This window comes from Pituophis catenifer, unplaced genomic scaffold, assembly GCF_029215685.1.
Source record: "Pituophis catenifer annectens isolate HBS135680 unplaced genomic scaffold, rPitCat1.0.hap2 SCAF_9, whole genome shotgun sequence".
In the NCBI taxonomy this organism is placed as follows: domain Eukaryota; kingdom Metazoa; phylum Chordata; class Lepidosauria; order Squamata; family Colubridae; genus Pituophis; species Pituophis catenifer.
This window is the reverse complement of record NW_027256889.1, coordinates 212,451-227,790: the sequence shown is the minus strand read 5'-3', so window position 1 is coordinate 227,790 and position 15,340 is coordinate 212,451. Positions and strand designations below refer to the sequence as shown.

The 15,340-nt window shown below is 47.4% G+C and overlaps 1 protein-coding gene across 1 annotated transcript in view; it reads left to right on the top strand.

Annotated features, from left to right (window-relative positions):
* SPTBN4 (spectrin beta, non-erythrocytic 4) overlaps positions 1–15,340 on the top strand; it is a 37,337-nt gene that overhangs the window by 5,945 nt on the left and 16,052 nt on the right. Inside the window, 9 exon segments of the mRNA XM_070949766.1 lie at positions 65–223; positions 646–948; positions 1,476–1,626; positions 1,722–2,595; positions 2,758–2,895; positions 4,469–4,849; positions 4,976–5,357; positions 13,338–13,540; positions 14,741–14,831. Coding sequence (XP_070805867.1) covers positions 65–223; positions 646–948; positions 1,476–1,626; positions 1,722–2,595; positions 2,758–2,895; positions 4,469–4,849; positions 4,976–5,357; positions 13,338–13,540; positions 14,741–14,831 — 2,682 coding nt within the window.

The window sequence follows — 15,340 nt, the reverse complement described above, 5'->3', positions numbered from 1 at the left end:
TCTGGCAGGCCCTGCCTTCCCCTTCCCCTTCTCCCCTCTCCTCTCTCTCTGTCTCTCTCGCCAGGCCTGGACACAGCTGGAGAAGGCAGAGCATGAACGGGAAGTGGCCCTTCGCGCTGAGCTCATCCGGCAGGAGAAGTTGGAGCTGCTGGCCCAACGTTTCGACCACAAAGCCATCATGCGGGAAACTTGGCTGAATGAGAACCAGCGGCTGGTCTCTCAGGTAGCAAGACTGGGCTGGGCTGAGGGAGCCCACGTGTCCCATGGGGGAAGCTTTCTTTTGACTCTTTTCACTGTCCCTCACTAGAAAGTCCCATGGAGCTCAACTCGGGGGGGCATTTCTAAAAGTGTGGGGGGGGGGCTGCTGGCCTTGGTGGGGACAGCTGGGGGAAAGGCTTCCATGAAGCACGGACCACAACCAGGATGAGGAGGTCAGGCAGCTCAAGAGCCTTGGCAGTTGTTGGGTCCAGCAAGGCAGAATTTCCTGGGGGTGGGGGTTGTCCATGGAGATTGGATCTCCAGGCACTCCTTTCTGGAGCCTTCCAGAAGGCAGGAGAGCTGCTGGCTTGCTCAAAAGGTACTCTGTGCATGTGCAAGAACATATTGTCCTGCCTCTGCTTACCAGCTGACCTTTCCTCTTCTCAGGACAACTTTGGCTGTGACCTGCCAGCCGTGGAGGCCGCCATGAAGAAGCACGAGGCTATTGAGGCAGATATCTCCTCCTACCAGGAACGCATCCAGGTGGTGCTGGAACTGGCTCAGGAAGTGGAATCTGAGGGCTACTATGACAGCAGGCGCATCATTGCCCAGAAGGACAACATCTTGCGCCAGTGGGGACTATTGACGGAGCTGGTCAGTGCCCGGCGCACCCGCCTGGAACAGAATGTCGCCCTGCAGAAGATCTTCCAGGAGATGGTCTACATGATTGACTGGATGGAAGACCTGCAGGTCTGGGTCCTCCCCAGGACCTCCTGGGGAGCTCGTGGGGGGGAGCGGTCTATAGGGATCTTGCCTCATCCCCTGCTCAGTAACAAGGGAGATCAGCTGGAAGGTGGGTCCTGCCCCCTGCCATTTTGCCAACCTGAATCCTGGCAGCTGTATTCGTACACATGGACATGTAGGCTCTGATACCTGATCTCAAAGAACACTGAGTGATATGCAACATCACACAAAACCCCGCAAAATGCACAGAGGGTAAAGAGAGCCAAGTCGGGGGCCACCCTGTTCTTTAGGCTGAAGTCAGAGTGTGCCACCCCTCTGAGCCTGGAAACAGAGCACCCCATGGATCCCTTCCAACTTGGCCTGGTCCAGAGGAGACTCCTGGCTCCCTGGTATGTTTTGTCCCCAGAGCAGCATTCTAGAGTGGGTCCATCCCCTGAGCCAACAGAGGTTTGGTGTGGCTCCAGCCGTGGCCTCTCCTGGGAAAAGAAGCCACTAGTCTCGTCACTGGAACTCATGCCCAATCACCCTGGCAGGCCCAGCTGGCATCGAAGGAGTTCGGGAAGCATCTTCTGGAGGTGGAGGACCTGCTGCAGAAGCACAGCTTGCTGGAGGCCGACCTGTCTGCGCAGCACGACCGGGTCCAGGCCCTCAACGCTGCAGCCCTCAAGTTCTCGGAGCTGCAAGGTGATCCTTGGGGCCTGACTGGCAGCAGCGGGGGGCACTTATGGTCTCATTGTGCAGGCTCTCACCACACGTTCTGGGTGTCCTTCCTCCCCCAGGCTACCAGCCTTGCGACCCCCAGATTATTTGCAACCGTGTCAGCCACGTCCAGGGCTGCCAGGAGCGGCTGCAGGAGCTTGCGTCCAAGCGGCGGAAGGAGCTGGAGGCCTCCCGCCAGCTGTGGTCCTTCCTGCAGGAGGTAGAGGAGGCCGAGGCCTGGGTGCGGGAGAAGGAGCGCATACTGTCGTCCTCCCAGAGCTTTGGCAAGGACCTGGACAGTGTGGCCAAGCTGCTGAGCAAGCATAACCTGCTCCTGAGTGAGATGAGCGGCCGCCGCTCCCTGCTGCAGGCGGCCATGCGGCAGGGTGAGCAGGCCTTGCTGCGCAAGCGCTTCGGCCTGGGCAATGTGCAGGAGAAGATCCGGGACGTGCGCCTGCACTGGAAGAAGCTGGAGGGGCTGGCGGCTGTCCACCTGCAGAAGCTGCAAGGGGCCTTGAGCTTCCATCAGTTCAGTGCCGACACGGACGACTTAGTAGCCTGGCTTCAGGATGCCTACCGCCTAGTCTCCAGTGATGACTTTGGGCATGATGAGCACTCCACCCGCTCGCTGGTCAAGAAGCATAAGGGGGTGATGCAGGAGATTGACAAGCACCGGGCAACGGTCCTGGCCCTGCGGAAGCAGCTGGCCGCCCTGGCGCCTGAGTACCATGAGACCATGGAGGTGCAGATCCGCATCGTGGAAGTGGAGCAGCTGTACGAGGAGGTGGCTGAGGTGGCCGTGCTGCGGTGCCAGTGGCTGCAAGATGCCCTGGCAGTGTACCACCTCTTTGGCGAGGTGAACGCCTGTGAGATCTGGCTTGACGAGAAGGAGCAGTGGCTCAATCGGATGGAAGTGCCTGAGAAGCTGGAGGATGTGGAGGCGGTCCAGCACCGGTAGGAGAGGCAGTGGAGAGAAAGATGGGGATGCGGTTGTTCGGGGCCCAAACACCTTGGCCTTCTTTCTTTAGTTGCTATTTCTTTCCCCCCCCCCCTTCCGCCCAGGCGGGCTGTCTTTTCTGGGTGAGTTGGGCTGATCTCGCCTCCCTTCCCATGCAGGTTTGAAAGCCTCGACCAAGAGATGAACAGCCTGATGGGTCGCATCCTGGATGTTAACGAAATAGTTCAGCAACTGATTGATGGGGGCCACCCTAGTTCCTCTGAAGTCCGATCCTGCCAGGATCATCTCAACAGCAGGTAGGAAGTGCCCTTCTCTGGAGGGAGAGGGCAGCCCAGCTGAACGTCTGGCATGAAGGCCGGCACCCTCCTCTCTGAGCCACGTACAGGCCAGGGGGGGTGGCAGCTTCTCCTAGTCTGTCCCCAGAAAACCTTCCGGGACCTGGGTGCTCCCCTCTCTTTTCAGATCTCGGTCCCTTTGGGCTGCTCCACTGAGAGCAAACAAGGAAGGAGGGACAGGCTGCTGGAGACCCTCAGGCAATTGCCCCATCAGCTCACTGCAGCTTCCCCTCTGTCCTGCCTCCCCCAACCCCTGGACGCTTGGCCGTGGGTTGCCAGAGCCAAACACTGCAGGAAGAGCAGTTATATCTCTTTCCTCCTGCAAGAAATCCCTGCATGCTCAGCCAGGAGAGGACGGCCTTTCTTACAACTGGGCACTGTACCATGTGTCCACCATCTCTCTCCCTCATTCCTTCCTTTTTTTTAAAAAAAAAGAAATTATTTTTATTTCTCATAAACACATTTACATGTACAGTCATTTTCATCATTTTTCATTCATATTTTCTTTTAACTTTCATTTTTCATTTTTCGGGACTGCTCTTTTACCCTTTACCTTTACTCCAACCTTTCTTCTCCTCCCCTTCTCTTTCTTCCTCTCTCTTCTCCTTCTTCCTTCGTTCTTTCTCTCCTTCTCTTTCCTACTTCCCCTTCCCTTCCCCACTTCTAACTTTCTCCTCTACTCCTCTTTCCTCTCCCTTTTCTTCCTCTCCTTTTCTCTTCTTTCTCCTCTCCTCTCCTCTCTTCTCCCTTCCTCTCTCTCTCCTCCTTCCCCTCTCTCCTGTTGTTTCCCTTTTCAGTTCAATCTAAAGTGGTATTCGAGCAGCCCTGATCTTCTAATTATCTTTATTCTCATTTCAATTTCTTATTCAATTATTATTTATTTTTATTTCATCATTTGCGTACATTTTTATAATATCTCACTTTTTTCCCTTTTACACACCCCCCCTTCTCCTTTTACTTGACATCATCTGGGTATTTATTTTTCTAATTGTTTTCTCCCATCTATTCTCTATTTTATTTCTATATCCTTATTCATATTTCTTTTCTAACCAATCATAAAATTTATCCCATGTCTTGAAATACATCGACTCCTCTTTAGCTTTTATTCTCAATGTTAATCTGTTCATTTCTGCACATTCTAAAATTTTATAATTTCTCCTTCCAACGGGATTTTATCCGCTTTCCAGTTTTGTGCAAATACAATTCTAGCTGCTGTTATTATATGACTAATCAAATATGTATCTTTTTTACTATATTTCTCTGGTACAATTCCCAATAAGAATATCTCTGGTTTTAACTCTATATGTTGCTGCAGCATTCCCTCTAACCTCACATTCCTTCCTCAAGCACTGAGCAGAACCCTAATCAGGACTCTGGTGCTCGGTCACAGCTGAACACAGCATTGCTCCAAAGGTCCAGATCCTGCTGGCCCACCCACGTGCTGGACAGGGGGGGCAAGTGTGTCTCTTCTTCCCATACCCTCATGACCTTTCCCGTGCTTGTCATCCCTTTCCTGGTCCCGTGGGGTGACTAGGTGGAACCGAGTGGTGGAGCTGGTGGAGGAGAAGAAAAACCACCTTGGGTCCATCCTGAAGATCCAGAACTACCTGCTGGAGTGCAGCGAGATTAAGTCTCGGATCCGGGAGAAGCGCAAGGCCATCGAGTCCACCCAGTACAGCAGTGGCGACCTGGGCAGCGTCCTCTCACTCCAGCGCCGCCTCTCCACCATCGAAGCAGCCCTGGTACTCCTGGAGCCCCGGCTGGTTGAGCTGCAGCAGGAGGGGGAGTCCTTGGCCACCACCCACCCTGCCCAGGCCATGGAGGTCCTCATGCAGTTCGAGGAGATCAGCGAGGAGTGGGAAGCTTTAAAGAAGACACTGCAGGGCTGCGAGGACTCGCTGACGGTGGCCAGCAGGTCAGCGGGGCCAGTGGCTGGGGGCAGGGCATGGGGCTCACCACAGGTGGCCAACGCGAGTGCTGGAATCGGAGAAGGCCAGGGAGGCCAATCTTGGCCTCTCACTGCCCCGGCCTCTCCTTGCAGGCTGCAGCAGTTCATCCAGGACCTGGACAGCTTCCTGACCTGGCTGGTGAAGACCCAGGCAGCCATGGCCTCACCCGGGGAGGAGCTGCCGGGGGACCTCTCGGAGGCTGAGCGGCTGCTGCACCACCATGCTCTGCTCAAGGAGGAGATCAGCCGCTATGAGGAGGATTATGCCAAGATTCAGGCTGTCAATGATGTGCTGGCACTGGAGGAAGCTGAGTTGCCCTACCTGTCCCTCCAGCAGTGGCTGCAGAAGCTGGAGGTGGGCTGGAACAAGCTGCTGGAGAGCTGGGAGTACCGCCGGGAGGTCCTGGTGCAGGCACACATCTTCTTCCTCTTCCTGCGTGATGCCAAGCAGGCCGAAGTTTGTCTGTACAACCAGGTAATCTTTGATGCGGCCCGGCATCGCTCTCCTCCACAGCAGGGCAGATGTGGCACAGTGCCGCTCCTGAGCTGTGGTGGGAACTGAGGAGGCAGAACTGGGAGGGCCTCCTGCCTGCCAGTTGCTGCACCCCTGGCTTCGGAGGAGGCCACCCACTTTCCTGCTTCTCAGCCCTGGGGAGCTCAGAAGGGGCCTGCTCTGGAGGGAAGCTGCCCTGAGATGTTTGGCCAGCCTGTTCGGCCCCGTGGCACCCATGGGACTTGCCCAGGTCTGCACCATCCCTTGACTGTCTGCCCCACAAAAGATGGGTTATTCCAGCTTTCCCCAGGCCTTGGTGGCCTCTGAAGAGTCTGGCCAGTGGCTGAGAAGGTCGGGCTTCTCCCCAGACACAGAGAGTCTGCCTGCTTGGGGCTAAGGGTGTCAAAGTTGCCAAGCCAACCTCAGTCTGGCCTGGCAGGACATGGGATCTCTGGGGTAGATTCAATCATACCCACTGAAGCAGCGGTGAAATCTACTTACTTTTGCTACTGGTTTGGGTGCGCTCCCGCGTGGGAGCGCACACTCTATGCCTCTTCTACGCATGCGCAGAACCTTTTTTTTTTTATTATTATTTGAAAAGTTTTACAAATACATTTTCTCCCCAGTTCCCCCCCCCCAAAACCCCCCAAACCCTCCCTAACCCTCCCCTTTTCCCCCCAGGACTTCCACAAAATAAAATCCTAATCAAAAATACATTTTATGAAACTTAAACCCCTCCACCCCCTGTATACTATTTATACCTTCATAAAACTCAATTAATCTATCCCTACATAATACCTTCATTCAGCTAAAAGCTATCTGATATTTCCTAGTTTGATATTTATTCTGCACATAATCTATCCACTTTTTCCACTCCCATACATAAGACTTTTGAGATCGGTCTTTTAAATATGCTGAAATCTTCGCCATCTCTGCAAAACTGGCCATCTTCAAAGTCCATTCTTCAATAGTGGGCATAGCATCATTTTTCCAATATTGACCTATCAATAATCTCGCTGCTGTCACCATATACAATATCAGCTTTGTTTCACCCAATGTAAAACCCTTAGCTATACCCAATAAAAACAGTTGTGGAGAAAACTGAAGTTTTTTCTTCAAAACATTTTGCATAACCCACCAAATTTTTATCCAAAAAGCCTTCACTTTCTTACAAGTCCACCATATATGATAATATGTGGCATCTAAGCAATCACATCTCCAGCATTTTGGTTGAACATTAGGATACATACACGATAATTTCTTAGGATCTAAATGCCACCTATAAAACATTTTATAAAAATTTTCCCTCAGATTCTGCGACTGTGTAAATTTAACATTCTGGACCCATATTTTTTCCCATGTTTCCAACATCACTGGTTCTGCAAAATTTTGTGCCCACTTTATCATACAACCTTTAACCAATTCATTTTCTGAATCCCTTTCTAGCAAAACGTTATAAACCCTCTTAATATGCATTGGACCTTTCTTTTTTATATGTCTAACCAATTCTTCTTCATGCATCATTATACCAGTTTTTTGATCTTCTTTCCATCTCAGTTGAAGTTGATTATACTGTAGCCAAGTTAAATTAATCCCTTCTTCCAACAGTATTTCTAATGTCTTTAATTGCCATCTGCCCCCATCCATAAAAAGAACTTCTTTGTATAACCCCCCCCCCCGAGTGACATTATATTTGTATTCCACATGATATGACCAAGATCCAGCCATAACGGTATTTTGTAATCCCATTTGAATAGGTGCTTCTTCCAAACTCTCATCAAAGAGTTCCTAAGTATGTGGCTTTTGAATACTTTATCCACTTTGTTCTCATAGAATAAATATGCATGCCAACCAAATTCAAGATCATGACTTTCTATATTCAGTATTCCAGTCTTTATCCTTCCAAACCAGTCACTTGCTTGTGTCAAAGCTGCTACTTCATAATACAATTGTAGGTTTGGAAGTTTAAGGCCTCCCCTTTCTGGAACATCTTGCATAATTTTCAGTTTGACTCTCGGCTTTTTCTCATTCCAGACAAACTTATTCAGTCCATTTTGCCATTCTCTCAATTGCTTATCACTTTTAAGCACCGGAATCATTTGAAACAAAAAGAGAAATCTAGGCAAAACGTTCATCTTAACTGCTGCTATTCTTCCAAGCAACGACAGCTGCAGTTTTTTCCACGTCTCCATATCCTTTTGTACCTCTCGCCACAACACCTCATAATTATTTTGAAATAATTTTATATTTGAGTCTGCAACTTGTACTCCTAAATATTTAACTTTTTTTTTTTTTATTGAAAAAGTTTTTCAAATACAAGTTTTTCCCCCTTTTCCTCCCTTCTTCCCTAACCCCCCCTCACCACCCATCCCCCCCCGTGACTTCTTCTTCACAACAATAAGCTAATTCATAATTAATTACATAATATTTTACCATGCCCTTACTCACTCCTCAAAGTACTGACCCTTAGCAAAGTATTCTTATAACTCCGCTTTTCTCCGCTTTTCACAATCTACCCTTTTTCTCCTCCCCCAAACTTATAAAATATTATTATTATTACAACAACATAACCTTTACTTTTATATATATTAATTTAACATTTCAAAGCAGCCTTCTCCAAATTTAACATTTGTTCAGTTCTATCCGATTCTTCCACTCCCCAAAATATATGACTTAAAAATCCTTTTTCTTAAACTAATCAATCACTAAACTAGCCTATTTCAACCCAGTTTCCTGCAAGATTACCATGCACTACAATTCTAAATATAATCCACTGCCCACTCTGCTAAAATATACATATGTCTATATATACATTCCATTTTATAAAAAAAGACAATAACTTTAAATTTATAATTCATTTAGTATCTTCTTTGATGTCTTTCCACTAGATTGTTAAATCCATCATCCATAATAGGGTAACATAGCATCCTGGTGCAACAGTTTATTCAAAATCTTCAGTCATCTTCTGCCCCCATCAATAATGAATATCCTCATGTATATATAAAAATAAAAACAACCACCCGAGTGACATTATAATTATATTCCATATAGTTGTAATTGTGGTTTTCATCAGGATTATAAATCCCCATCATCTTTGTGGGTAACAGCCAGATCTTCTGCATGCCCCAGCATGACTCTCTTGCCTTGTAACTCAAAATAGTTATAATATATTTATCGGTAAGAGAAATCCAAAATAGATAGTTCAAGTTCAAATCCAACAATGTAAGGCTCTTTCCACATCCCAAAATCACGGCATTGCAGAGATCTGCCACTTTCCTCAAGATAGTATTAAACAATAATTCGCCTCCAATATCTTTTCACATATTCATTTATTTTTTTTTTAAAATCCCTGGCTTCACTGTTGCTTGGTTTAGAAACTACTATTTCTACGAGATCTGTTTCTTTTCTTTTTCTTTTGCGGGTTGCATTTCCATCCAGATTTCCTTCCTACAAGTTGTGTATCAGCTGATCGGTTGTCATTCTGCTTTGTAAATTGATCTTGTTGGTTTTGTTTTATTATCTCATATGTCTTTTCCTTCACTTGTATATCAACTGGTTGATTTACGCACTTGTCTGTAAGTTGATAGTTCATCACATTAAAATCAGATGACACTGCTCTCAAATTTATAGACAGTCCAGCTGGGGTATCCAAGGAGTCCAGAGACAGTTTATCTACCACAGCCTCTGTAATTTGATGTTTTCCCTTTATTTCCAACTCCTTTTGCTTGTCCTGTGTTATGCCCAAAGATGTTAAATTTATTTTTAAAATTTTTTGATAAAATTCTTCCGCTTTTTCGACTGTATCCAGTTGGTATCTTACTCCTTGGTGTCTCAATATTAAACCAACTGGGACGTCCCACCTAAATAGAATATTCCTTTTTTTTAACTCATTCACTAGAAAACCAAATTTCTTCCTCTCCATTAACATCTTGGGCGGGAGTTCCTTAAAAATCCAAATCTTTCTTCCACAAAATTGCAAAGCAGAGTCATAAGAATTCTGGACAATATTATTTCTAATTTCTTTGTCTGTAAAATAAATCACCACATCTCTAGGCAATTGCCTTTGTTTTGCCAACCAGGAGTTTATTCTATAAATTCTGTCAATCCTGCAAAACACTTCATCAGGTTGAACCTTTAAAATCCCAGCCAGAATTTCAGAAGATATCTTCCTTAAATCATCTCTGTCATCTTCCTGCAAACCTCTCAGTCTAATTGCATATTCTGTAAAATTGTATTGGATCATTAAAACTTCTCTTTCAATCCTCTGTTGTACATTTTCTTCAATAACAGTCTTTTGATCAGCCTCCATTTTAAGTTTGTCTTCTGAACTATTATCCTGAATGTTTGCCAAATCCTTTTTAATTTTTTGGATCTTGTCATCCAAATTCTCCTCAGTTTCTTTCATTTTAGAGTTAGTATTTGCTTCCAACTGAGTCATAAAGTCTGCTAAGCCATTAGCTACTTTTAAAATCTTTCGATCCAAAAAGCCAAACTTAGATTTCACCAGTTCACCAATTTCTTTGATTTCCAACTTAAATTTTTCAAGTTGCTGATTCACAATCTCATCCCTTCTTACAATCTCCTCAAGAAGAAATTCTATTATATTAAAGTCAGGTTTCTGTGACTGGAGAATTAAAACTTGTTGATGTAATTTATTAATGGGGGAATCCCCCCCCACTGCCTGTTTGTCTAGTTTTATAAGTCTCAGTGCCATTTTTCCACGCAGACAAAATTTACTGGAAAAGAGAGAGAAAAAAAAACTTTTTTCCAACCAAGATCAATATCAAATCCTCAAAGAGAAAAAAGAAACAAGAAAAAAAAACACAGAAATGAGAGTGAGATTTTGCCTTCAGTTACAGCCAAAAGTATTCATTCTGCTACTTTGTAATTGAAAACGGAAGGAGTTTCCCTTTCAGCCTCTCTTCAAGCCGCAGCAGCAATCGCCATTTTAAAAAAAAACTTTTTTCCCTTCACTTCACTTCTTAGGCAAAATAGAATAAAAGGAATACTTGCGCTTCAGGATCAAAGGTCCAGCTCATATCTTCTTTAATTAATTTATTTGACAGATTTACAGGCTTGCTTTTGCCCCCTAGCTCTGCGTGTAGCAGAGATTTCCCAGAGCCCGGAGCGTCGGCTGGGGATACGGGGAGTCTCTTCCGCTCCCTCCCAAAAGTAAATAAAAAACTTTTGGGATTAGGCAGAGGACTCTACCCACCCCAGCCGGCTCTATCTCCGTTTCCTAATGGAAACGGAGTTTTTTCGAGCCACCATTCCGCTGAAAAAGGCGGCTCTTACAGGCAGTGGGTTCGACGATCCCAGAGGAGCGTCCAGCGGGGACAAACAGCAAACAGGAAGTCCCATTTAACTTTTGATACTATTTCAAAGCCTGCCTTGCTTTCAAGTTCCTGCTTACGATCTTGTGTCATATTTTTAACAATCATCTTAGTCTTTTTCTGGTTCAGTCTAAATCCTGATATCATACCATATTCTTTTATAATGTCTTTCATCTGAATTATTGATTCCATCGGCTGTGTTAGGGTAACAACCAGATCATCTGCAAATCCTCATGCCTAATAGCTATGCCATGTAATGAGTTTGAATCCCATATTGTATTCAACAAGACTTCTAATGTTAAAATAAATAACAATGGGGATAGTGGACAACCTTGTCTTGTTCCTTTTTCAGTACTAAAATTTGTAGTCAGACTTCCATTAATAATAATTTGTGCCGTTTGTTGTTGATAAATTGCTGAAACCGCCTGTATAAACTGATCCCCAAAGTCCATTTTTCTCAAAATCATTAGTAGAAAGTTCCAATCCACTCTATCAAAGGCCTTCTCCGCATCCAGAAACACCAGCACTGCAGATATCTGTTTATTCTTCTCAAGATAGTCCAATAAGTTTATTATTTGCCTTACATTATCCTTCATGTATCTGCCTTCTATAAATCCTGCTTAGTCATGATGAATCACCTCTTGAATAACTGGCATTAACCTGTTGGCTAATACTTTTGCGAAAATTTTATAATCATTGTTCAGAAGAGATATTGGTCTATAATTCTCAGGTTTTTTAAGACCTGCTTGCTCTTTTGGTATTGCGCAGAACCTTCTGTGCCCGTGCAGATGGTTAAAAAAATGGGACGTAATAACATCCCAGCAGGTGGACAGAGCCTCCAGGGGTGGGAGGGATTTCACCGCTGCACTGAAGGTGTGCAACAGGCTGAGTCTGGATATCGAATTTATCCCCTTGCTGGGTTTCCTACGCTGCCAGATGGCCAGTTTGCAAAGGGCTAACACTAGCTAATCATAGCAGAAATTGGGTAGCTTCTTTTCTGACCAACAGATTTTATTAAAAGGCAAGAAAGTCTTCCTGCACCTCACCAGACCTTAGATGGTGGAGTGCAATCCAGGATTTTAAAAGGCAGCAAGGCAGTGTGTGTGTGTGTGTGGGGGGGTGTTATGCAGGGCCTTGCCTTGTTGGAATTCCTTTTCTCTGCAGGTTTGGGGGCTAGCAGCTGGGTGTGTGTGTGGAGTTCTCACCAGCAGGCACAACTGCTGAGTCTGTGGCTGGATTTTCACAGAATGCCCAACCTTAATATATGCTAAGCCCCTCTAGTTAGTTCTCCAGAAGGAAGAGGAAGTTGGAGCCAATATAGTTCTTTTAGTCTTCTAACAAGGGGATGAGGGATTTTAATCAATTTTTCCTTCATAAATTCGACTTCTGACAAGCGTACGCTCTTATGTAACCCATTGCCAGCACCCATTTAGGAGAGGGGTTGGCAAGGGGGTGAGAGCATAGGATTTCTGCCTGCTTTTATCCTCCGGGGTGGGGTGGCCTTACACTGTCGGGGTCATTGTCTTCTCAGGTAAATTATGGCAGATTTCTAGATGCATTTTAAGCCTTTGTATGCCAAAAGAATAAGTCTGTTGGTTGGGCATTCGGTGCTTGAAAACGTTCTGGACAGTTCTCTCCTATATCCTTATTTAAAAAGAAGAAAACTTTTGCAAGGAAGTGAGCCAAGCACTGGGTGGAGATCACAGCTGTCTTCCTTAAGGAAACCCTGCAGGGCTGTTTCTCCCTGGGGGCATGCTGGGGGAGTGGACAGGCTTTTCTCTGAAGCTTTCATGGCATTGCAGAGCAAAAGCACCACCTCCACGTCAGAGGGTTGCAAGGAGTTGGTACAACTGCAGGCCCACCATCCCTGAGGCTGGGCCCTGATCCGAACAGGGGTGGGGTGGGGGATGAAGAAAGAGCAGTGGCTTAGGGATAATTGCAGCCCATGCAGAGATGCCTAACCCTTGCCCGCCCCCCCCCCCCCCCGGCTTCTTGTCTTGAGCCATAAAATCCAATTTCTATTGTATCTTGGAGTCTGGGCAGAGGGTCATTCAGATTTGGGTTTTCAATCAGCTGTGTCACAAACCGTTTTTTGGGTGGTGGGCTTGCTGGGTTAACTCTGAATGCAAAGTTTGACTTGTTTGCACAATGTTTTCCTCCCAATTCAATATCAAATAAATTCTGATATAATATTTTGCCCTTTTATTATCTCCAGCCTTGACCATATCAGCCTTTTCATTGGCTTGCCCTGATCACTTTCCCACCTAGAGCAAAAGACAGAGTTGTGCATTTTCTACCTGGCTGCCTTGTAGCTTCATCCAGGGCACAGCTGCCTGCCTTTAAAACTTCGCTGCATGCTAGCCTTATCTGTGTCATGCTGCTTCTGGTTTTGTTTTCACGCAGGTTTATCTTGTGCACAGCATCCTGATGTTTGCAAAGCCTTCAACCAATGTGTTAAGGTGGGGAGGGGGCTCAGCCTTGTGGATGATGTAATTGGAGGTCTCCCGCCCCCCTGGCCTGGCTTCCATGGTTCTTGCAGAAAGTCTACGTAGGAGCATCTCAATCAGCTGAAGGAAGCAGGAGGGTTTTGACGGCTGTGGCCTCAGCCCGCTTTTTGGCATTGTTGCAGGAAGCCACGCTGGCCCACACAGAGCTGCCCACAACAGTGGAAGGGGTGGAGAAGGCAATCAAGAAGCAGAAAGAGTTCATGACCACCATGGAACTCCAGATGCAAAAGACCACAGTGGCTCTCAAGGCGGGCGAGTGCCTGATTCGGCAAGGCAACCTCTATAGTGAGCGGGTGAAGGACAAAATGGAGACCCTCCGGGCAAAGTAAGCAGGTGGTCAGCAGAAGTCCCCCCCACCAGTGCAAAACCCACAGGACCTGCCCAGGTCTTCTGCTTCAACCCTTGCCTGCCTGGAGAGGCTAAACAGAGTGCTGGGAAGTTCCTCCCTGGGTCAGAATCCCAGGGTGGCTGCATGCCTTTCCCTGCTGCTCTCCCTGTGGCCTGAGCCCGGCCTTGCTGACTAGGAGCAGACAAACCCTTGGCCAGCCCCAGTCATGTAGACTTTGCAATGGGGAGAAAAGCTGTAGGCAGCCCCTCACACCTGTTGCACGAGGGCCCCTAGGCCTGAGGATGGCATTGACCAAAGGGAAAAGGTTCCACACTCAAGCCCCAGAGAAATAAACGCCAGTTCCTCCCCATGCCTTCCCCCACCAGGTGCCTTGAGGAGCTGTGGTGGAACTGTGGCCATTTGCAAGTGTTTGGATGCTGCTGGTTGGGGAAGGCACCACATTCCCTCCCCCCACCATCTGCAGGCCAGAGATTGGCTCTCAATCTCCCTCAGGTGACTGGCTGTATTCCCCACAGCCGCCAGGCCTTGGGTCCAAGTAAGGTGCTAGATCCACTAAGATGAAGGAGGGCTGCAGCAAAAGGGCTGGGGTCTGAAGGAACATGCTGGGAGGGGCTGCTTCTCCCCCTTCTCCTTAGAAGCATGTCTTTGCAAAGGGCCAAGAGCTAGTTTCTTTTGACAACTTAATTGGTGTCATATTCCAAATCTAGTTTCCTGCTCCAGATAGCCTTTTTTTTTTAGCCCAAAGCAGGAGGGGCAGAGAAGGTGTCCCTTTGGGGGGGTGGGTGTTATTATTACCACTGTCATCATCTATTTGTCCAATCAATATCTTGATCTTTGAGCTTATAGTGATTTGGGTTCTTAAAGAGGAATGCAAACATCACATTCTCTCTGATGGCATTTTTGTAGGTTTGTGAAGCAGGGAGTCACTTTGACTACTAAGATCCGGTTTGGCTGTTGGGAGGTTAATAAAAAAGGGGCTTCTGGGAGCACAGAGACCTTCCCTGGATGCAAAGGGCTCTGAAGCCAGCCCTGCCTCCACATCCCTTCACTGAGCAGAAAGGGGGCCTGGCTGGTTAAGATACCAGGAAGGGCTAAAAGGGGGCAGGGGCCCACGTGCCAGGCAGAATCCTCCTGGGAAGGAAGCTAACTAGGTTGACCAGTTTGCTCTCCTTGCAGGAGTGGACAAAATGTCCAGCTGGCCAACCTCTGGATGCTGCGTCTCACTGACCACCTGGAGCTGCAGCGCTTCCTGCAAAGTTGCCATGAGGTATGGAACACGGGGACTCCGGGTGTGGTGGTGGTGTATGCCCAAGAGGCCAGAAGAAACCAAGGGCTGGAAGGTGGCAGACGTAGGGGACCCCTGCCCCAGTTACACTCCCCCCAAATGCAGCTAGTCCTTTGGAGGGCCCCAGAAAGGATGTGCCCGGGAGGCTGTTCTGCTTTGGCCCGAGAAATCTGGCAGTGAAGGACCTCCCCCCCCCCTTTGCAAAAGGGCAGAGTAGTGTTGATTGTTTTGGGGGTTTTCATGAGGGGATATTCGAGCATGCTGCCTTAATCTATGCCCACAGCTCAACCAACAGGATGAGCTGGCCTTTAGGAGGGTCTGGGGGCGGGAGGGAGTATAGGTGGAAAGAGTAAAGCAGAAGGATCCAAGGATCAGAGTTACTCAGAGCTTTCCCCTCTCGTTTGTTAGCAAAAGGAATGTAGCTCTATCTCCCCCTTTCCTCGGGGTCCGGTGGGCATTGCATTCGCGGGGCGGTCTACCCCTCTATCCCC